This window comes from Stegodyphus dumicola, chromosome 3, assembly GCF_044657685.1.
Source record: "Stegodyphus dumicola isolate Sdum_Otavi_A_Nest chromosome 3, ASM4465768v1".
Lineage (NCBI taxonomy): Eukaryota > Metazoa > Arthropoda > Arachnida > Araneae > Eresidae > Stegodyphus > Stegodyphus dumicola.
In genome coordinates, this window is record NC_140770.1 from 202,639,367 (window position 1) to 202,659,230 (window position 19,864).

At 26.5% G+C, this 19,864-nt stretch overlaps 1 protein-coding gene across 9 annotated transcripts in view; it reads left to right on the top strand.

The window, feature by feature from the left end:
- LOC118204383 (uncharacterized) overlaps window positions 1-19,864 on the top strand; it is a 281,241-nt gene that overhangs the window by 80,065 nt on the left and 181,312 nt on the right. Inside the window, exon 5 of one of the 9 annotated variants that reach the window (XM_085813770.1) lies at window positions 9,814-14,947. The exons of the other annotated variants lie outside the window; for them this stretch is intronic. Within the exon in view, the coding sequence (XP_085669896.1) occupies window positions 9,814-10,061 (248 nt within the window). The 3' untranslated portion in view covers window positions 10,062-14,947. Of the gene's footprint in view, window positions 1-9,813; window positions 14,948-19,864 lie in introns of those variants that run through there. 9 annotated transcript variants of the gene reach the window in all.

Sequence of the window (19,864 nt, forward strand, 5' to 3'; positions counted from 1 at the left end):
TATGTATTTTTATGAAATATAATATTTATTAATATTCATATTGATATATAATTAAGGAAATCGTGGAGTTGAATTTTATATACAACTGGGCTTTACATACATGCTGTGTAACATTATGTATAATTTTGATGGGTTTATTAGAAATGTTGAAACATATCATGAATTACGAGAATAATAAATGATTATGCCAGGTGTAATGAATTTGTTTTTGTTAACGTTTGTGTTAAACTGAATTCTTATTTCCTGTAGGAAAGATATTATCATTGAAATATTATTATGCATGCTCACATAAATGTCATAACATGTCATGTATGCCATCAGTTAAATTAGTATAATCTTGTAACTCAAATTCATTAAAATATACTGTAGACTCCTGATTAACCCAAATAATATTGGAAATAATTTCCAAGTTTAATACCAGATCATAATTAATATGACAGCAGTTAAAAAAGCAGAAGAAAAATGAATAACCTATATTATAATTAATGAAAAGTGTTAGTAATTTAGTTGTATTTAAAGCAGTTTGATTTGGAGATAGGTTATGTAAATTAAATCAGAATTTAAAAAAAAAAAAAAAAAAAGCATACTTCAAAACTCAATGCTTTTATTTATATTATTCTTGTATTTAAGTAAAAGTCACTGAGAAACAGATTACTGGCTACACACTTAAACACTTAATTTATTCTTATGTTTTAGGAATTTATTTTTAATTAATGATTTAACAACGATTTCCAATTATCAGCAGGTAAATTATGTACTATTGTGGATAAGTATTTGGCATCATCTATTGTCACTGCTGGTATCCTACACAATTTTTTTTCTTTTTGTATAATTCCCATAGCAGATTTTTATTTTAAAGGTTTGTCATCCTAATTTTTCCATGGTCTTGGAATAAACTTAATTTTTTTTTTTTTTAAAGACAATGCCTGATTTATTCAGAACCCAGTTAATACATCCATGGTTAATTAGGAGTATAGAACTTTTCATGCAAAAGTGTAAAAATTAATTTTCAATCTGTTTGTAAATAAAGCCGATTAAAAAGGAGGGAGATTTTGCTAACAAGTAGTTGTCTCAGAAGTAATATTAGTTGATGCAGTAATTTCAGAAACTCTGTGATACTCAGCTATCATAACCAATTATCAGAAGTGATATAAATGTTGTCTAATAGAATTTCAGAATCAGAATGTATGAATTTCAGAATTAAATTATAATGAAAAGATTTGATTGTAACTTGGAAGCTCATGAATATAAAATTGTATGCCATTATTAAGCTCCCCTTTTTACAGATACAAATACTTATACAGGCCTGTATAAATTTCATAATGATTAATTTGTTTGACTGAATATCTGCTATCATAACTGAATAATTTTTTTAGAGCTTCATTTCTGATACGAATTGTTCAGAATATCTGCTGTGATAAGAGGATGATTTTCCTAAACTACATTTCTAACACAAATCGTTCATAGCACATTCTTAATTAATCTTAAAACATTTTGTTCTCTTATTGTTGATTATGTTTCCTGTTTTTCCTTATTATATTCAGTATTACTGTCAAATATGTTCATTCAAAATCTTAAGTTTTATATTAAAATCAATACTGTGTCTTGAAACAAAGTAATGAAAATGAACTGGGGGGGGGGTACACCAAAATTCATGTCTTAAATCCTTACGGATGGTTCAATTATTTCATAAGTTTTCTCAAATATTTTAGTTGCAATATGTAAAGTTGCTAATCAACTGAAAATTTTGGGAGTTATATTTTGAGAAGTATATGGTCTCAATTCTTTTTTAGTAAATAAATAATTTTTTTTTTTTTATTTTGCAGCAAGATGTAGTAAATTAAAGAGGCTTGCAGATGCTATTAAATGATATAAATACTGTGCATGTGTAACAAAAATGATAGGATACTTTTATCTACTGCTTATCCCATCTGTAATAATAATAAATTTATTGATATTATTCTAAGCAATGCTGGCCTGCTTTCGGTGCAGTGTAACAAATTTGGTTTTTTTCACCAGTAATTTTCACTAATCTAACCTAACCTTCTAAGCAGTGTTGTATCAGTTTATCAACAGTTGCTATTTAACACCATGTGTTTAAATTTTTAATGCATTTATCTTTTGTATTTTTTAAAAAGTAAGTAATATCTTAATTGACACATAATTTTCTGTTTGCAGAGGACACCTTTTTATTATTATTTTTAATGTGGTGCTTATGTTTTTGAAGCTTTAGTAAAAAAAAAAAGGGGGGGCATTTTTAAATGTTTTTTAGTGTATGAATTTCCCTAATTTATGCATTTTTTTAAATTCTTTATTTTAGGATATATACAAGATTTAGTTGTTATTTTGATATCAGAAAAAGAAGTTTAGGGAATGTATATAGAGCGTAAAATATGAGTTTGCAGTAGATTTTGTTAATAAAAAATTTCAAAAATTATGTCACTGTAACAGTCAGTCCCCCCCCCCGTTATATTATTTTTTGCCCGAGTGAAAATGTTATTCAGAACGTTAATTTTAACTGAAGCAAAATGGATACACGGTACTATATGTCTATATGCACCTCAAGAATTCTTTTAGTATTTAAGTGCACCTTTATATTCAAAATATAACTTTTTTTTTAATCAATAAGTATAATAAAAGTAAATTTGTGATATATAACTAAGGAAATCATGTTTGGTCATCACTTATTTTGCACTTTGATTGCAAAAAGCTTTGTGATTTAGATATATCTTTTGTGATACTATTCCTTTATTTGAAATTGGTGTCCATTAGTTGATGGTTAAAAAATTGAAATTCCAGTGTCTTTTTTATAAAATGTGTAACACTAACATTCTTCAGTATTTTACTTGGGATATGTGATAAGTGCTTCTCTTTTTAAAGTTGCTCTGTATGATTCCCATAAAAGCTGTTCTTTCATTGCAGGTGTTATGAATCTATTTTATTTCTTTGAAATCGACTCAATTGCTATATTTTTCATAGGTGAAAAATAAAATGCAATTATGTGCTTTTTTATAACTAATGCTTATGAATATTATGCAAGTACAACTATAACTGTGCCAGATAATGATACTTGTTATGAAGTGTTAAAATTGAAAACTGTTATGTTATGCTTGTTATTCTCTTTATAAATTCATATTTGTTTCTGATAGATAATGTCTGTATTTGTAAATAGTTTTCCTTAGAATTAATTTATTTAAACTTTCTTACAAACCATAACATGTATAAGAAAATAATAATTTTATTTTACTTACTTTTCTGCTCATAAATGTACATAACTTCATTTTTTTATGAAATATTTTAATTTCTTCGCTCCTTTTATTTTTTTAAATCAATTTCTGCACAGTTTTAACTTGGTTCAATATTTATCTAGTTTACTGTATCTTATGAAGTGAAATTAAATATTATCTTTTAGCATATCCCTTTTTTTAATGAAAATTACTAGTTTCTTTAAGTTAATGATTAAAATTGACAAGCAGTTTTAGTTCTGTTATCTACATCTCTTTTCCATTTTTAATTTCTATACTTGCCTCAGTTTTAAAGTATATATGGTAATAAAATATATAACAATTTTTATTTTTCATTGTCAAAATTTTCATGAAGTAAATACGTCTAAAATGTCTGTTTCTAATACCTGGTTTTACTTCTGAAAAGCTTTATTTAATGGAAGATATGTTTGCCTTAAAACTGTCTTTTGAATTTCTGCTATCATAACCGAATAAAGATAAAATTGCCTTCCGATAAAATGAGTATAGCAATTCTTTTGTGAAGTCAAAATCCTAACCCTGAAATTTTTGATTTTTATCAATTTCTACATTAGCAATATGTTTAAATTTACTGATATTATTTATGTAACCAAATCAGAATTAGAAAACTCGATTTTATATAGCTATTTAAAAATCCTTCAAAGTGAGAAATAACAGGGAGGCCAGAAAGTTATGTTGTTTCTGCACACGTCAATATTTAATTGTCATTTGTCAGCTCATTGTGTATCTCGAAGGCATGCCAAAGTCATTTTAAGGTCATTTTGACTTGCTCACTTCTAAATAATTAAATATTAAACTTTTTTTTTTTTTTTTTCAATTTGGGGTGAAATGGCCAGCCAAATACCAGAAGAACATATCCGGCATTGTATGCTTATGCAACATTTGCGACCAAAAACATTGCGATGCTTATCCACATGCATTAGGCATTCATAAATGCCAAAGATGGTTTTCCAAGTTCAAATCCAGTAATTTTGATCTCTCTGACTCAGTGATCAGGATGACTAACAACATTAGACAACAACAGGCTAAGGCCAGAAGTGGAAGCAAATTCATGTCAAACAATCGAGGAACTGTCAAACTCCCTTGACCAACCTTAGTCGATCATCCAAGAACATTTAAAGAAGATCAGGTTGTTTGGATCTTCTGTAATGTCTGAAAGTAACAAAGTCAACCAATGCATCACATACAATGTATTGCTTCAACGGCACCATATAGAACCGTTTTTTGATCTTTTGATTGCTGGAGATGAAAAGTGGGTTCTATATGATAATTCAAAATGCAGAAGCCTCTCTCCAAATGAATCACCATGAAGTACTGCAAAGAGAGGTTTACATCCCCCAAAAGCGCTTCTGTGTGTTTGGTGGAGTATTTGCAGAATTGTTCATTTTGAATTGCTGAAACCTGTACAAACTGCTAAGGCAGACCTTTCTTGTAAACAATTGAATTGAGCGAACCAATCTTTAATCGAAAAATATCCGCTAATTGTCAGTATAAAAGGCGTCATTCTGCAACACGACAATGGAAGATTGCATTGTGCAAGAGGAATACTGGAAAAAAATAATGAATTGGGGTCATCCATCATACTCGCCCGATATCGCACCCTTGGATTTCTATTTATTTCGATCCCTACAGCATTTTCTTAGTGGCAAAAAATTTGAATATTTGGATGGTGTTCAAAATGTCATCTCGAGATATTTTATTTTACTCAAAAACCAATTGATTTTTATTGATCTGGGATTGAAAATCTGCACACTAGATAGCAAAAGGTTGTTGATAATGAGAGTGATTATATTATTGATTAAAAATAAAAACTTGTTAAAAGTTTATTCATTTGAATTTAATGTAAGAAAGCGACCTTTTTTCTGATCCCCCTATTAATATTAATTCTGAGGAAAAATTAAAGCAATAATTGTGGGTACTAGAAATATATATGTTAGCCTTATTTAGCTGAAAAACCATAGATACTCATATGAGAACCTTGACTAAAATTATCTCTCAGCTTTACAAAATTTTATGCATTTAGTTTTCATAAGAAAATTCTATTTTCTGATGCCACTAATTTACTGTTGAAACCTGATGTTTAAAATTTTAGGTTTATTAATTAATTTATAATACAAACAAGATGGTTAAATTTATATTACATAATTTGTAATAAAATTGATACACTGTTTCACTTTTAGAGTAAGTACTATCAACAGTATCAATGTATGCATTCTATATATATCATAGAAAAATATCTTTATCTGAAATTTCTTTTTCAGAAGTGCCTTTGAATGTCTCGTGTAGATGATCAATCACTATCTTTTATGCAAATGAGGTTAAATGTTTTGTATGCAAGGTGAATTATGCTTCTACATTGGTATAAGGGAAACATCTTAAGCAAATATAATTTTATGCTTTTTTATCTCAGCTTTTTCTAATGACTGAAACTAAATTTTTTCTCCTTAAAATGCCTAGTAGCATAGTATGCTTTTTTTTTTTCAGAGCTATTAAAAATCTTGTTTCAAATTTTTAAAAAATTGTTCTATTTGAATCTCTTTGTAATTGAGGATCTAAAAAAATATTCAGACATACATTAAAAGATATATTTTTTCCCCTTTAAAATTTATTGATTGGTTTGTTTTTAAAAAGTAGAAGGGAAAGTTTGGTCTTTCCCGTTCTGCTTGCTATTATGCAGAAAGGCAAATTTTATTTTTGTTTATTACATGTAGATAATGCGCAAAAAATTTTAAAGTGTAAATTTTTCAGAGTATTTTCTTAGGTAAACTTTTAAAAAAATTATCAAAATCTCTTTTTATTTTTAACCAGTTGTTAATGATTGTTGAATATAAATTCCTTCAAAATATTGTTTTCGAATATTCTCCGATAAATTTGACAATATGTTCTTTCTTTCTTTCTTTCTTTCTTTTTTTTTTTTTTTTTTTTTTTGTGTGTGTGTGTGTGTGTGTGTGTGTTATGGAACATTATATACTTTATTTAAGTGAATGCAAAACGTCAACTCATACAAGATATTTCCGATATCAATTTTTAAACTTTTTTTAGTTTTATCATATTTTCAACTGCAGAAGTGCTGAAATACTGCACTGAACTATTACATCCACTAATAGCTAGAAAGTGAAGGAAAGAGAGAGAAACATTATATTGATGTGTAGACTTTCCATTTTAAATATTTTTGCAGTTTGAATTAAGTAACTAGTTTCTGATTCGATTTTTACTGCTTTTCCAAAGATTTCATTATTTAATATTCTTTTTAAATTAACTCCCTCTTTTCCAGTTTTACCTGTTTATAGATTTTTCATGTTTAACTATTTCTCCTTTTTAACTATTTCTCCGAAAAATTTCATTTAGAGTTTTTTCCATTTGCTCTTAATATGCATTTGATCATCAATTTGTAGGTCCTCCTTTTTAAAAATTATTTCTCTTTGAACAGAATGATGGAAAATGTCTTGTGTTTAGAAAGTTGCCTAGTTACTAGATTATTTCTAGCCTGATTTTGTATATTTTTAATTGTATTTTTGTATTTGTACATGGCCTGTATTTTAGTCACTGTGTGTCAAACTTTTAAATTTTGTGTAGTTATTTCTGTACTTTTTCATTTTTTAAACATTGTTAATTTTATAAATTTCTGTCTCAATATTTATGTTACATAATATGTGTGTGTATATATATATGTGTGTGTGTGCGCCTGTGTGTTATTGTAATTTATGTAATTTTCCTACCTCGATAGTTTTACTGCTTGTTTAATTTATTACCTAATGAATCATTTATGCCTATCTGCATTTGAAGTAAGCTGATGCTGTGGAATCTGCAGAAATAAAGTTCAGTATCCTATCAGTTATGATCTCATTTTAGTGCAATAAATTTCACATAATGTCACTTGCTTACCCTCAGTATTTCTAAATGAAATATCATGCATATGATAAGCATACACAAGACTATGTAGATTTTATTTTAAAATATGCATATTAATAAATCATTACATTAAATGTAGACTTGAGTTTGCTGCTGATTTCATTATCTGAAACTGCCTTTTAATGATAGCATGCTTAATAAAATAAAATAAAATAAAATAAATAAAAAAAAAATAAAAAAACCTGCCATGTCTGTTTTCAAAGGAGATATGCAAATAAATATTTGCCCAAAAGGAATTTCATTGCACTCTTATTTATCTCTGAATTCTGGAATGTGATGTGGATCCCTCAGAGAGTGCTTATAAATGCAGCAGTTATAAACTTTGAAGAATTTAAAAGTTGTATACATTTGCAAATAAGTAAAATTTCACATCAAACTATTACAGAGCAGTTTAGCTTGATTGTTTGAAATTTAATTTTGCATATATTTCTTCTTACTCTTCCAGCTGACTGCTTTATAATATGAAATAAATGCTTTTCCCTATTAACTGCGCTATTTTATGAAATAGACCTAAAAATAAATATTTTTGTTATGAAATTCATACATTAAAAATTTTTTCTGGCCAAGATTATTTTAGTGAATCTAATTTTATGGGAAACTACTCTATTATGATCATCATTTCATTGCAGGCTTTCTTTTCCCTTAGTGATCTGCTTGATAATCATCATTTCTTTGTTGGCCTTCTTTTCCCTCTTGTGGTTAGTGATTCAATATCACATGATTTATTTATGTATATTTCTGTCACAATTCTGTTTTTCCTAGGTATAATAACTCCAAGATCTTAGAAATAAAGAAAACATTTTGAAGCAAGGTTTTAATTTATTTGTAAAGCAAAAGCGGAATCTTGTAATTTACCAGAATTCTAATATTTTTCTTCATTGAAAATATTATATTATAAAATCAATTTGCTATTTGAGCTAATAAATTCATTTATAGTTTTCAAGAATGAGTAAAATTCCACAGCTTCTAAAGTGCTGAAAGCTACTGTCATGTTTACTAGGTTTCAAACTGTGAAATGTTTTTTGTTAAATAAATACTTTAATTTTTCTTGCTTTTTATCATATTTGTAGAAGCATGTACAAGCTGTGATATTCAGAATTTCTTCTTGTGTAGTTTCTTCCTATAGAATTTTTACTAGTGCTTGAAAAATAGCCATGAATTTATTACTGCAAATAGTTAGCTAATTGAATTTATAATATATAATTTTTTTATTATCCAGTATGTGAAAATCCTTGCTCATTCTTGTTATTTAGACAACTTTTTTTTTTTTTTTTTTTTTTTTAAATTATTGTTATGTTCTAAAACCAGAGCAGTTTAAATATACTTTGATTAAAAATGCAGCTTAAATTTGTAAATGTAATTTACAGTAATCTAAATTAATATTGATTAAATGTAATTTTTATCAAAACAACAATCTCTATGTATTTAATTTTAAATTCATAGTGGGAAATTAAATTTTTTAATTTTAATGTCCACAATTTTTTAAATGTTACTTTCATACTGATTGTCATTGACATCATTTTGTAGATCTTATATGGTAAGTTTATAAATGCATATTTTCAAAATGCAGAATTTCTCAGCGTGCAATTAACTCTTGTAAAAATTTTAAAAAGTGTATATCATATCTTAAAGTTGAAGTATCTTAGTGATTATATTTGAATAGATTTATGACTCAAAAGCTTTAAAGTTATTTGCAAACTAATTATGTAGAGTAATTTCATTATCCTAAAAAGTTTAATATTTTGAGTAATGTGAATTACAAAAATTTTACATAGTTTTATATATTTTTATTCTTATTTAAAAATATTATTCAGTGCTGATGTGTTGCATTTTTAAACATTATCAAGAAGAGTAGCTAAAAAAAAAGTATGTTTTAGGTTTAAAAGTGCTGTAACTTGTGTGTGAGTAATTTAAAGAATGAATAATTTTTATATGTATTTGTTATTAATTTATTAATTTTATTGATTGAAGAGCTTGCGATTTGTAAAATTAATGATCATGCCTAAGTAGATTTATAGGAAAAAATAACTGAAATTTTAATTATCACCCAATTGGTTTTGTTTCTATTTTGTTTAACCTGCATATTGGTACTTGTTATATACATATAAAATTTATGCTTTTATTGTATTATCTGTGGCAGATGTAAATCAAACTTTATTAAGTGATTTATTTTATGTGTATTTATTAAATTATGTATTACTTGAAAATTGAAATATTTAAAAAACATTTTTAATATTTTTCTAATATTATGTCATAAAACTATTTATTTACTTAAAAATTATTTAAGTTAAAAGCATTTTAGTTCCTATATTTTAGCAGGAGTTTTACAATTACTGTTAGCTGAACATACCTTTTTTTTTTTCTGTTGTATTTAAGTTTTTATTTAATATATCTCTATCTAAACTTAAAAGTATTTACCTTTAGACAAGAACTTTTTGGTAGCCAGTAATAGTGAATGGTATAAAAAAGACAGAAATATCTTAAGTAGTAAATTTATTTCTAAGCTATTTTGTTATTATGTTTATTTAGAAATGAGTAGAAAAATATTTTTTAAATAATCTTTAAGTTCTATTTTCAAAATATTTTTAATAATGAATAGAAACCTTATGTATAATTATTTTGATACTTTCCTTTGCAGAGTACTTTACATCAAAAAATACCTTATATGTCTTGCCTGACATGATGAATCCTCTAGAAAAAGATATGTCGAGAAGACCTCTTTGCCCTGTGTGCAGAAAATATTTTTATGATGTCACTACACTTCGTCGACATATGGAAATCCATGATTCACAGAGACAAAAATATGTGTGCAAATTTTGTTTTAAAGCATTTTGTTGGAAAAACCATCTGCAATCTCACGTACGCAAAGTACACAATCCCAAATAGTTTTAAAAGTTGAGGTTTTTATTATGTCTTAGAACACGTATCTTTACTAAATATGGCTATATTTTGACTAGCTTTTATCTGCACTATTTTTGAGAATTTTAATATCCTAAAATAATATATTTCTGAAGGCATTTTTGAAATCTCGACTTGTATGATTTTTATGAAAATATCAAGTTTTGTCATTTAATTGTAACAATATATATATATATATATATATAGTTGTAATCTTATATATTTTTTTTTTGATTGTTCCTTGACTGATAATTATCCTTTATGAGAAAAAAGTATTTGATGTATTCTTTGTTTTTTTAAACTTAATATTTCTCATTATTTTTGTTGAGCACATCATTTTCTTCTTCTTGGTTTCATTTTATGCTTGCTATTGTCTGTTGCCATATCCTGTTTTCAGTACAAAGTTATTAGTTTAGTTTGCCTAGTCAATAGTTTTTAATTTCATTTCATTTTTATTCTATGTGGCTAATAACATTTAATTGAAAAATGAATGAATACTGAATTTAATTTTTAATTTTTTTCTTTTAACTATATATAATCATTTAGAAATTCCCATTTATAAAATTATTTTACTTAAATACAAAGCAAAAACTTTAAAAAGACCATGAATTAAATAGTGCATTAATCGTAAAAGCGAAATTTCTGAATTTCTCTTATTTCAGAAAGGTTTGTTTTTCATATTTCAAATAATAGTAATAATGATAAAGATGAATGCTAAGTATATTACCTTCCTTTATTAAAAACTAAATCATTTAGGCTTCATCTAAAATAATACATCACCTTAGATTGTTTTCAAGGCTTCATATATAGTTTTTTTGTTGTTTTTATAAGCATTTAATTATTTTTAATACATTTTGGAAATATATTTGTAACCATGTTTATAACTTTTGATAAATATTAGAATTCATTGTGTAAAATTTTATTGATATTAAAATTTTTATTTTCTATCAACTATGAGATTTTGTGATCTAGTTACATTTTACACTGGAACAGTATGCCAAACTCCTTTTTGGCTACTATGCAATATATGTATGCAATATTAATGTGTATATATTTTGTAATTTTATATGTTTTTGACTATGTATTTATACCATTAATATATGTCTTAGATTATATAGAATGGGACTTAGTATTTGTAATACTGAATGAGTTTTCATTTCCTCCAACAAAGTGCTGTTTACCTCATAGTTATTATTTTATGATGAATTCAGATTCATATTTGAAGTTTTATTAATTATTGTGCTATACATTGTAACTGAACAAGAATCAGTCGTAAAAAAAAAATGTATTGATATTGAGAAATAAGGTGGTAGACACTTTCTTTTACCCATTTTAAGGTATAGATGGGTATTCTTCAAATAAATATATATAGTGAGCATACTTAAGAAACAATCGGAAGTATCTATATCAGACTGATTAACTTCTTCCTGTTGATTTGAAATTTATTACTATTATAGTTTATGCTTTAGGTTGTATGTGATTAATTTTTAAATATGCATAGAAGGGGATTTTAGTTATTTTTCTTTTCTAAAATCTTATATTTTAAACTATGTAAAAAGCATTTTATTTTCTAAGTATTAATATCATATCATATCTATCAAGGCTGTGTAAATTAAGAAAATATGCAATTATAATTTTATCAGTAAAACGTTTATACATTTATCATTATGGTATATGACTTAATCTATACATGCATTTAATGCTATAACCTATTTGCAGCAAAATATTCATTATTTATGTATACTGAGATGCAATCTTATTAAAGAGTATTAGTTAAATTGACTAAAGTTTTGGTAACGTTTTCCTTTGGGGGAGGAGGGCATTTATTTGCCACAGTAGGATTCTAAAATATAAAAGGAGGATCTTTATTCATTTTTACTGTTTTTAACCTTTATGTTAAACAAACAGATCATGGGAACTTTTAAATGTTATATTTTTATCTCTGAATGTTTTGGCTGTTTGAGGAGCTGTTAAATTTTGAAGTAGCTGTTTGGTATTTTTATAATATTTAAATTGGGTATCATATTCTTTATGCCTAAATTGCCAGTAATATATGTCTGTATGTGTCTCATATTTTAATATATTTCAATAATTTTCTTGCAATAAAATTTTCGGAAGTTAAAGATTCACAGTTTAACAAGTATCTAATGTAGCTTTTATGCTTAACTGCCACTATTTTATTGCTGTTGATCATGCTGTACTGAGTAGATTTAAAAAATAAGGAAGAGAAAAGAAATATAAACATTATTTTAGTTCTTGTACATTTGGAAATAATATTTCAAAACTTATGTAGTTGGAATTGGAATTATATATTGCTAATTTAAAAATTAATACTTTGTAACTCTGGTATTTTTGTGTTTCTTTAAATTGATGTAAAACGTTTTTAGATTGTCAGTCTATCAGTCTAAGTGTAATAATTTTTTTTTAATTGTATGTGTTTAAACTCCAGGCAAAGATGATTCATATTGCTAATTACTTGGTAATTTTGAATTAGTTTGTATTGAATGATTGTCTTTTATTATTTTCTTTTTTACTTAAATAATTGTATTTTATTTGTGTTTATAACTTTTTGGAGAGTTCTTCAGAAACAATATTTTTAATAGATTCTCTAAGCTATATATCTAAAATGCATTTTAGATACATCCATAATTTTATGTCATTTTTGTATAACTGGATTTTTATACTTATTGCAGTGTACATCTTAGAATGTGTATATATTTATTGCCAGATGTTAGCATATGCATTGAAATGAACTGTCAAACTTTTGATAAATGAACTATAACATAGTAATGTTGATTTAGCTACGATTTCTTTTGCATAAATTTGATATAAGTTGTCTGATTTGGAAGTTGGGAAACTTTTATTAATATCGTATTTTTAAGAATCAAGACATTATTATTGGAATTTTAAGTCAGTGTGAGATTACACATTTTTCAAAGTTCAAATGATTTTATTAATACTTGGACATAAAGAAATTATCTTCATCTTTCTTTTTAATGAATAGGATATGAAAAATTAATTTGTTTTCACAAATGCAAAGAAAATTTAAACCATGTTATAACACCAGTATTTATGATTTGCTTTATTTAATCATTACACCTAACAGCATGTCAGCATGATTTGTTTTTGGAATGGGACTTTTGGTACAATGATTAAAGAAATTTTAGTATAGCTTTTTAAACTTTCGCCCTGAAATCTGAACTTTGAGTTCTTTCCTTAGAAGTATATGCATTAAGTATAAAATCATGAAATTTATTTTGAAATTTGCAGAAGGCAAATAGTTGTTAAACTCAGTTTTATGTGGAAACAAAGTATAGTTTGGCTTCTGTTTGTGTGTGAGTCAATTTTTTTCATATTTATAATAATTCCAATCAATCGAGTTATGAATGGAAAATTTTAAGAGCATTTTAATTTTTAAAATGAATTGTCATCTGCTCTTAAAAATTACTCACAGAGGGAATCTTCAATTTGTGTTAGTTGTTTGGTCTTTCTTCCAAAAATCTTTGATTCTATTTCTTTCCTTTTTGATATAGTTTTATTGTTTGACAACATCCAAAGCATGTTTTCTGATGTTCATCCTACTTCAGTACCTAATAATTAAAATATAACTGCTGAGCAATAACAAAATCAGTTACAGCTGACATCTTAAGAAATCCTTTCATCTGCATCAGTCAGCAGAATGCTTAAAGAACAAAATTCATGGAGCAGAGGTTCTCTCATTTGCAGTATTCTCTAACAACCTATTATATATAAGGATTATTAACAGTATTCTTACGTAATAAAAATCTTTAAAGAAGTATAGATGATATGTTTTAAGATAGAAGAACATTAGCTTGGATCTGTTATTTGTTTTAGCTTAATATAGATAATTATATTTTCCTTCATTGTTTTCAGCAAGTCTGGATGTGTTGTTATGAGGCAATAGCACAGTCACTGGAATGATTCATGATTAAAAATCAATTGTGCTAGTCTCCTGAACGGAGTAAATGTATACTAATATCTTCTGAAAATTATCTTTCATTTAAACATTTACAGTCAAATCATTTATTTATTTTTGTTATCAGATATGCTTACTGTGTTTTTTTTCCAGTTTTTAAGGATTATACATTTTCTCAAATGCCACTGAAAAAATGTATAATCCTTAGTTGTTTCTTAACTCTAGATTGCTAACAAAGAGGAAAACATTATGTTGTTATGCATCATACATATTTCAATGCAACACATTTATTCGAATACTTTACATATCAGGACATAGAACATTTGCTTTTTTTTGGAGGGGGGACTTGCCAATGTTGTGTAATGATGTTAGGAATAATTATTTGCACATGCATTAAAAAATATTGCATTATTTGGGAGGGGTGAAAGTCACACAGTGTCATCAATTGAGCTTGGAGATTTTACAGAGGTTTAGTGATCTAGGGTTTGAACATATCTTCTGAGAAATTCAGATGTCAAGATTTCTGTGCTTAAACAGAAGTTTTAAACATTGTTCATCGTATAAATTCATTTCTTTTTCTGGTATTAAATCTCTGTGATCAGAAAATTCATAAATTATATGTTGATATATGCTTGTATACTTTGTAATATTCAAATAACAAATTCAGCAAAGTCATCCTCAAATATATTCCCATGCCTACGATTGCCTGATGAGAGCCAAATAGCTTGAAATCCAGTTTTTTTGTAGCTGTATTGATTTTTTTTAATGTTTTTACCATGCTTCCTATAACTCTGTTAAAATACATTTTGTTTTTATGATGATGTGTATCAGTTTCCTGTGAAAATTTGTTTGTATATTTTGTGTTGACTGCTTTTATAATGGGGCATTAAACAGCTTGTTACATTAAATGTGCAATAAAAAATTAAATAAAGGAAAACTGGATAGCAATATGGTTGGGAATATATTTGAAAAAATGTTATATTCTACAAGTATTTGGCATTTTTGAGGAGTTTAAATTATTACAAAGGTTTTTTTTTAACTTGATATTAACTGTTTTGTTTATATTTTTTATTATTATATACTGTATTTTAATAAATAAAATGCTTTCTGTGAATGCACTTATTTTTTGCTTATGAATTTTTCTAATTATGAATTATATGTATTTATTTGTGTAGTTGGAAATTTTATTATATGTTGCATGTAACTGCAGGTATACTGAACATGAAGAGTTATTAAAATGCAAATTTATTCATTTAATATTTGTAAGCTATAATTTGAGAATTAATTTTAAAGTTCAACTATAATATATGTTTTTATGAAGCATCAGCATAATTTACTAAATTCTTACCAAATTTATAACGAAGTTTCTAATAAATGGATTTGTGGTATTTAACTGAATTTCTCAATTAGTTTGTTAAATCGCATTGTGGAATTGATTTAATTTTGTATGCACCAAGGAAAATATTTTGGATTGCAGAAAGTGGTATTAAAGTGTGATTTTTAAATTTTAATGCTTATTTTTCAGGATGCCTTATATCACAGTCATCTGCTCAGTTTTTAGTAATGCAGCCATTTTTATCGTATCTGTAAGAAAGTTTATCACGGTAATGGCATTTGCACATTAGAATTTACGTGAACTGTATCCTTGGACCGCAAATGGTTTGACATTTAATAAATAAATAAATAAATAAATCTATTGCAAAACTTGAAAAGAAAAGTTCTAAGGTTGAATTGTGTTTATCTTATCCGCCTGCTCAGTCAAGTGTATGATTGTTCAGTTAGTTTTCTTTTAATTCTTTTTCAGTGAGCTTCTCATAAATTTAATCTGTTTTTTAAAATTCCTTTGAGTTAGTTTTATATTATTTTTAATAACACTCATACGTATAAAATCACTAAAAGAAGTAACTAGTGTGTAAAGTCTAAGAAAGGTCATAATTTCTATGATAGAAATGAAAAAGAAGCTTAATATTAATTTAAAATTGTCACACATATATCATACCTGACTGCTGAGCATTGTATGACAATGTAGACCCTATTAAATGTAATGCATAACACAAAAGCCATTAAAGAAACTAATGTTGTGAAAAGGAGTAAAAAGCCTTTTGAATAGAAGATTGCCAGAAGTGATGAAAATGGAAAATCATTTAATTGTTTAGTAGCCCCCCCCCCAAAAAAAAATCTGGTGGTAATGTGAAGGAAGCCATTATTTGCCAGAAGGTGAGACATCTGTACAATGGCATTACAAGAAATGTCCCTGGTGCTCAAGAAAGCAAGAGTCAGTTTAAAAGAGCACAGGAAGGCCACCTGTGCAGATAAAGTTGCAACCAAAACTTCTGTAATGCAATTGAAAAACTGTGTGGAAAAAGATGATTTATTTCTGGTAAAGTATTCAACTGAAGCAAGACATCTTTTCTGAAAGGAAATACTAAAGAGAACCTACATGATGAATGAAAAGAATTCCTTCCTAAGACACAAGTCTTCAAAAGACATGCTAACTCTTTTATGTGGTAACAATAGTAGACTCTTTGACATAAAATTGATGCTAGCATACTTATTAAAAAAACTTATAAAAACTTAATTGTGCACACAAAAGCAGTTTTAATGTAATGTGGAGTTCAGATCTTAAATTTTGGTTAACTAGGGAATTTGTTTAGTAACGGTTTTATCTGTAATGTGAAAAAATAACTGGAGAAGAAAAGAAAATCTCAAGGCTCTTTTTGCTTTTGGAAAGGCATCTGCATATCCTCCACAACTGGAGGATTTTAGTGTTAAATACAGTTTCAATTAGTGAAACTCTAGCCCCTTCTAATGCCATTCCTTTGTTCTTATTTATGAATAAAAAAAAAGTCATCTCTAATATCAAGAATGTATACAGAAAAGCAGGTGTACACACTTTTCTTAAAGTGTTTGGGATCATTGGGAAGATGCAATTAACTTTCAGGTATTATTGGAAAGATCATTTGAATATTATCTGTGCTGCTTCAGAATAATAATTTATTTATTCTTCAGAGTAATTAATAATTGCTTAATAATTTATTACACTGCTTCAGAATTTAAATAAAATCTTGGGTTAGAACCGTAGCTCCAAATCAAATTTTTTCAAATGAAATGAGAGTTATTTGCATTGTAACGAAGAGAATGAACCATAGCCCTTAGCTAGTACATTCCAAATAGAATGAGGGTTATTTGCCTTACAGTAAACAATATCTCTCCATTGTGTTACTGATTGATTTTATATGATATTTTATCTATTTAGTATAATAAATTCAGTTGAGTATTCAGTTATTAAAATCAAACATGCATTTTAACTGTTACTTTCCAGTTTATTCTTTTAAAACTGACACTTACTTTGTTTTATTTATGGCAAATGCTGAAAGTATGCAGTAAATTAATTCAATTTTTATGATCTTTTATGGGAAAATTTAACTTCAAAGTCAAACAATTTGTAAGCTACCTATTTCTTTTAATAGATTGTGTTCGGAGGTCAAATAAATTTTAATTGTCGTCTTCAGGAAAGCTTAGTAGTGGAGTGCTTTAAAATTTTTGACATAAGTGTTTTTTTTTATGTTAAATATGTTATAAGCATAATTATATTTCATTTCACCATAAGCTAACAGTCTTTTATATATAACTGTATATGTGATATGTGTTTAATATCAAATGTTTCTGAACATAATGAAAAGCTAATAATTTTATAACATGAAATGCTATAAACTTTATGATGAAATAGGTAATGCAATTTTTTTACTGTTAATTTCTTTTGAAAATCAAATTATTCATAAGATGTTTGGTATGTCATTTTATAAATGTTATTATTTAATTCATATTACTTAATATCTCTGCATTTTTTTAATTGTATGTTGTAAGAATTTTTGTATATAAATATATTTTCTTTATGCCTTTTTTATATTAATTGAGTATTATTTGAAATGTATGATGTTCTTAGAGTTGAAAGCCTTATCGTCACCATCATCATTGTCTCCAGAATAGTAAGAATAGCTGCTAAAAAATTTTTAGGTTATGATAAAGGAGGCAGGAGGAACATATTTTAGCAGATTTCAGAAAAATGTACCATTTATTATACAAACTGTTTATGTTTAGTTTTTTGTGTCAATAAATGGTAACCTTTCCTTGATCTGCATATAACTGAAATCATCTTTTACAATACTTCAGTACTAACTGCATACATTAATTTCATATGCTGCGTATGTGAATTTACTATACATATTAATTTCATTTGATCTATGTGAAAGATAGAAACTCTCTGCTGAAATTTATAACAGGAAATGTCCTGGAGTTGTTAGAAAAATCTAAGGTATAATGGATATTTGCTGCTAGAAATGTGAGGTATTTTATGGAAAGGAAGTGTGTGAACCTAATAGTATTTGCATATTAATAAAAGTTATCCCAAATCAATTAAAATAAGAAGAAATATTTAGTTTTTACTTTTTGAAAAATCGTGTACTTGTCATTATATAATTCATTCATTGAATAATTTCCTTTCATTGGAAAATTGCTGAAATAAGTATTGCAATGAATTTTGAGTTTTATTACTGATTTCTGTACTTTACCTCCCCCCAACTGCAGCAGTTATAGAAGTGAAATAATATTACTAAATGAGTGTTTTGAACTGCTGAAATATTACAGTTTATTGAATCTAATAGTTACATCAGCTTCTTTGAGAATAATGGAAAAGTCGGGATGTTAGTATCAATTTAAAACAAGATCCTTCCAAAATTTTTATTGAATTTTTATCTTGAATTATTAAAATTTATTTTTAAGCACTAAATTCTTTGTCATGCTATGGTAAATTGTGGCCTTCTATGTCATAAAGCAACTGATTATTATTATCTTTTGATTTTTAGAAAACAAAGTTAATTTCAAATAAAATGGCCAGCCTGGATTGTGCAAAATAGTTCCAGATTTTAGTGCAGTATGCTGTTTCAGGATATATCCTCGATCCTGCAAATATTAATGAATTTTGAAATTAGTAGACATCAGTTTTGTTAATGACTTTCCAATGTCACGAAATTTATTTTGTTGGATTGGAAGAGAAATCCATTTGATAATCAAATAGGAAGCTCACATATAAAGCACACAAAATGAAAATGAAATAGCTTTGAAGGAATTTTTAAGTTGCGACTGCAACCACATTTCCTTCTTGAAAAAAATTAACAATGGAATGAAATCACCTACAAAACTTTAAAAGGATTCATTTTGGAAACATATGGCCTAACCTTCTGAGAGAAAATATTTTGTGGAAGATTTATCTGATAACTAAATATCGAATGAAAAGCTGTACTTAGAAAGACATGCAAGTGTTAACAAAACAATGTTCCATGTGTAGAAAAAATGGACTGATTTTTTTTTTTTTTTTTCATTTTCAGAATCATCATACTTCTTTCAAATCTGTAATATTAATAATTTATTTCTGCTTTATCTTTATTTACTAATAATTTATCTCTAATATTAATAATTTGTATACAAGTATTGAAAGCAAATCTAGAACCACAACATGCATTTTATTAATAAATCTCTATACATAACTGGTAAATCCAAATAAAAGGCGATGCTTTGAAATCTACATGCATAAGCATGAAATATAATATTGCTCAACTGTATTAAGAATGCAACTAATTAATAAGAAATTCTTGAAGAAAATCTGAAAGTGATAAACATAGGGTAAAATGTTTTAGACTGCAGTGGTTTTTGAATGCTTGATTATTTTTGCATTATAAAATTTTGCCGGATTCAGAATTTTTATATGAATTGCTTAATGTATTGTTATCAAGTCACTGAAATTTTTTAAGATACTTGGTCATCTTAAGTCATAAATATAGTGGTATGTTGTATA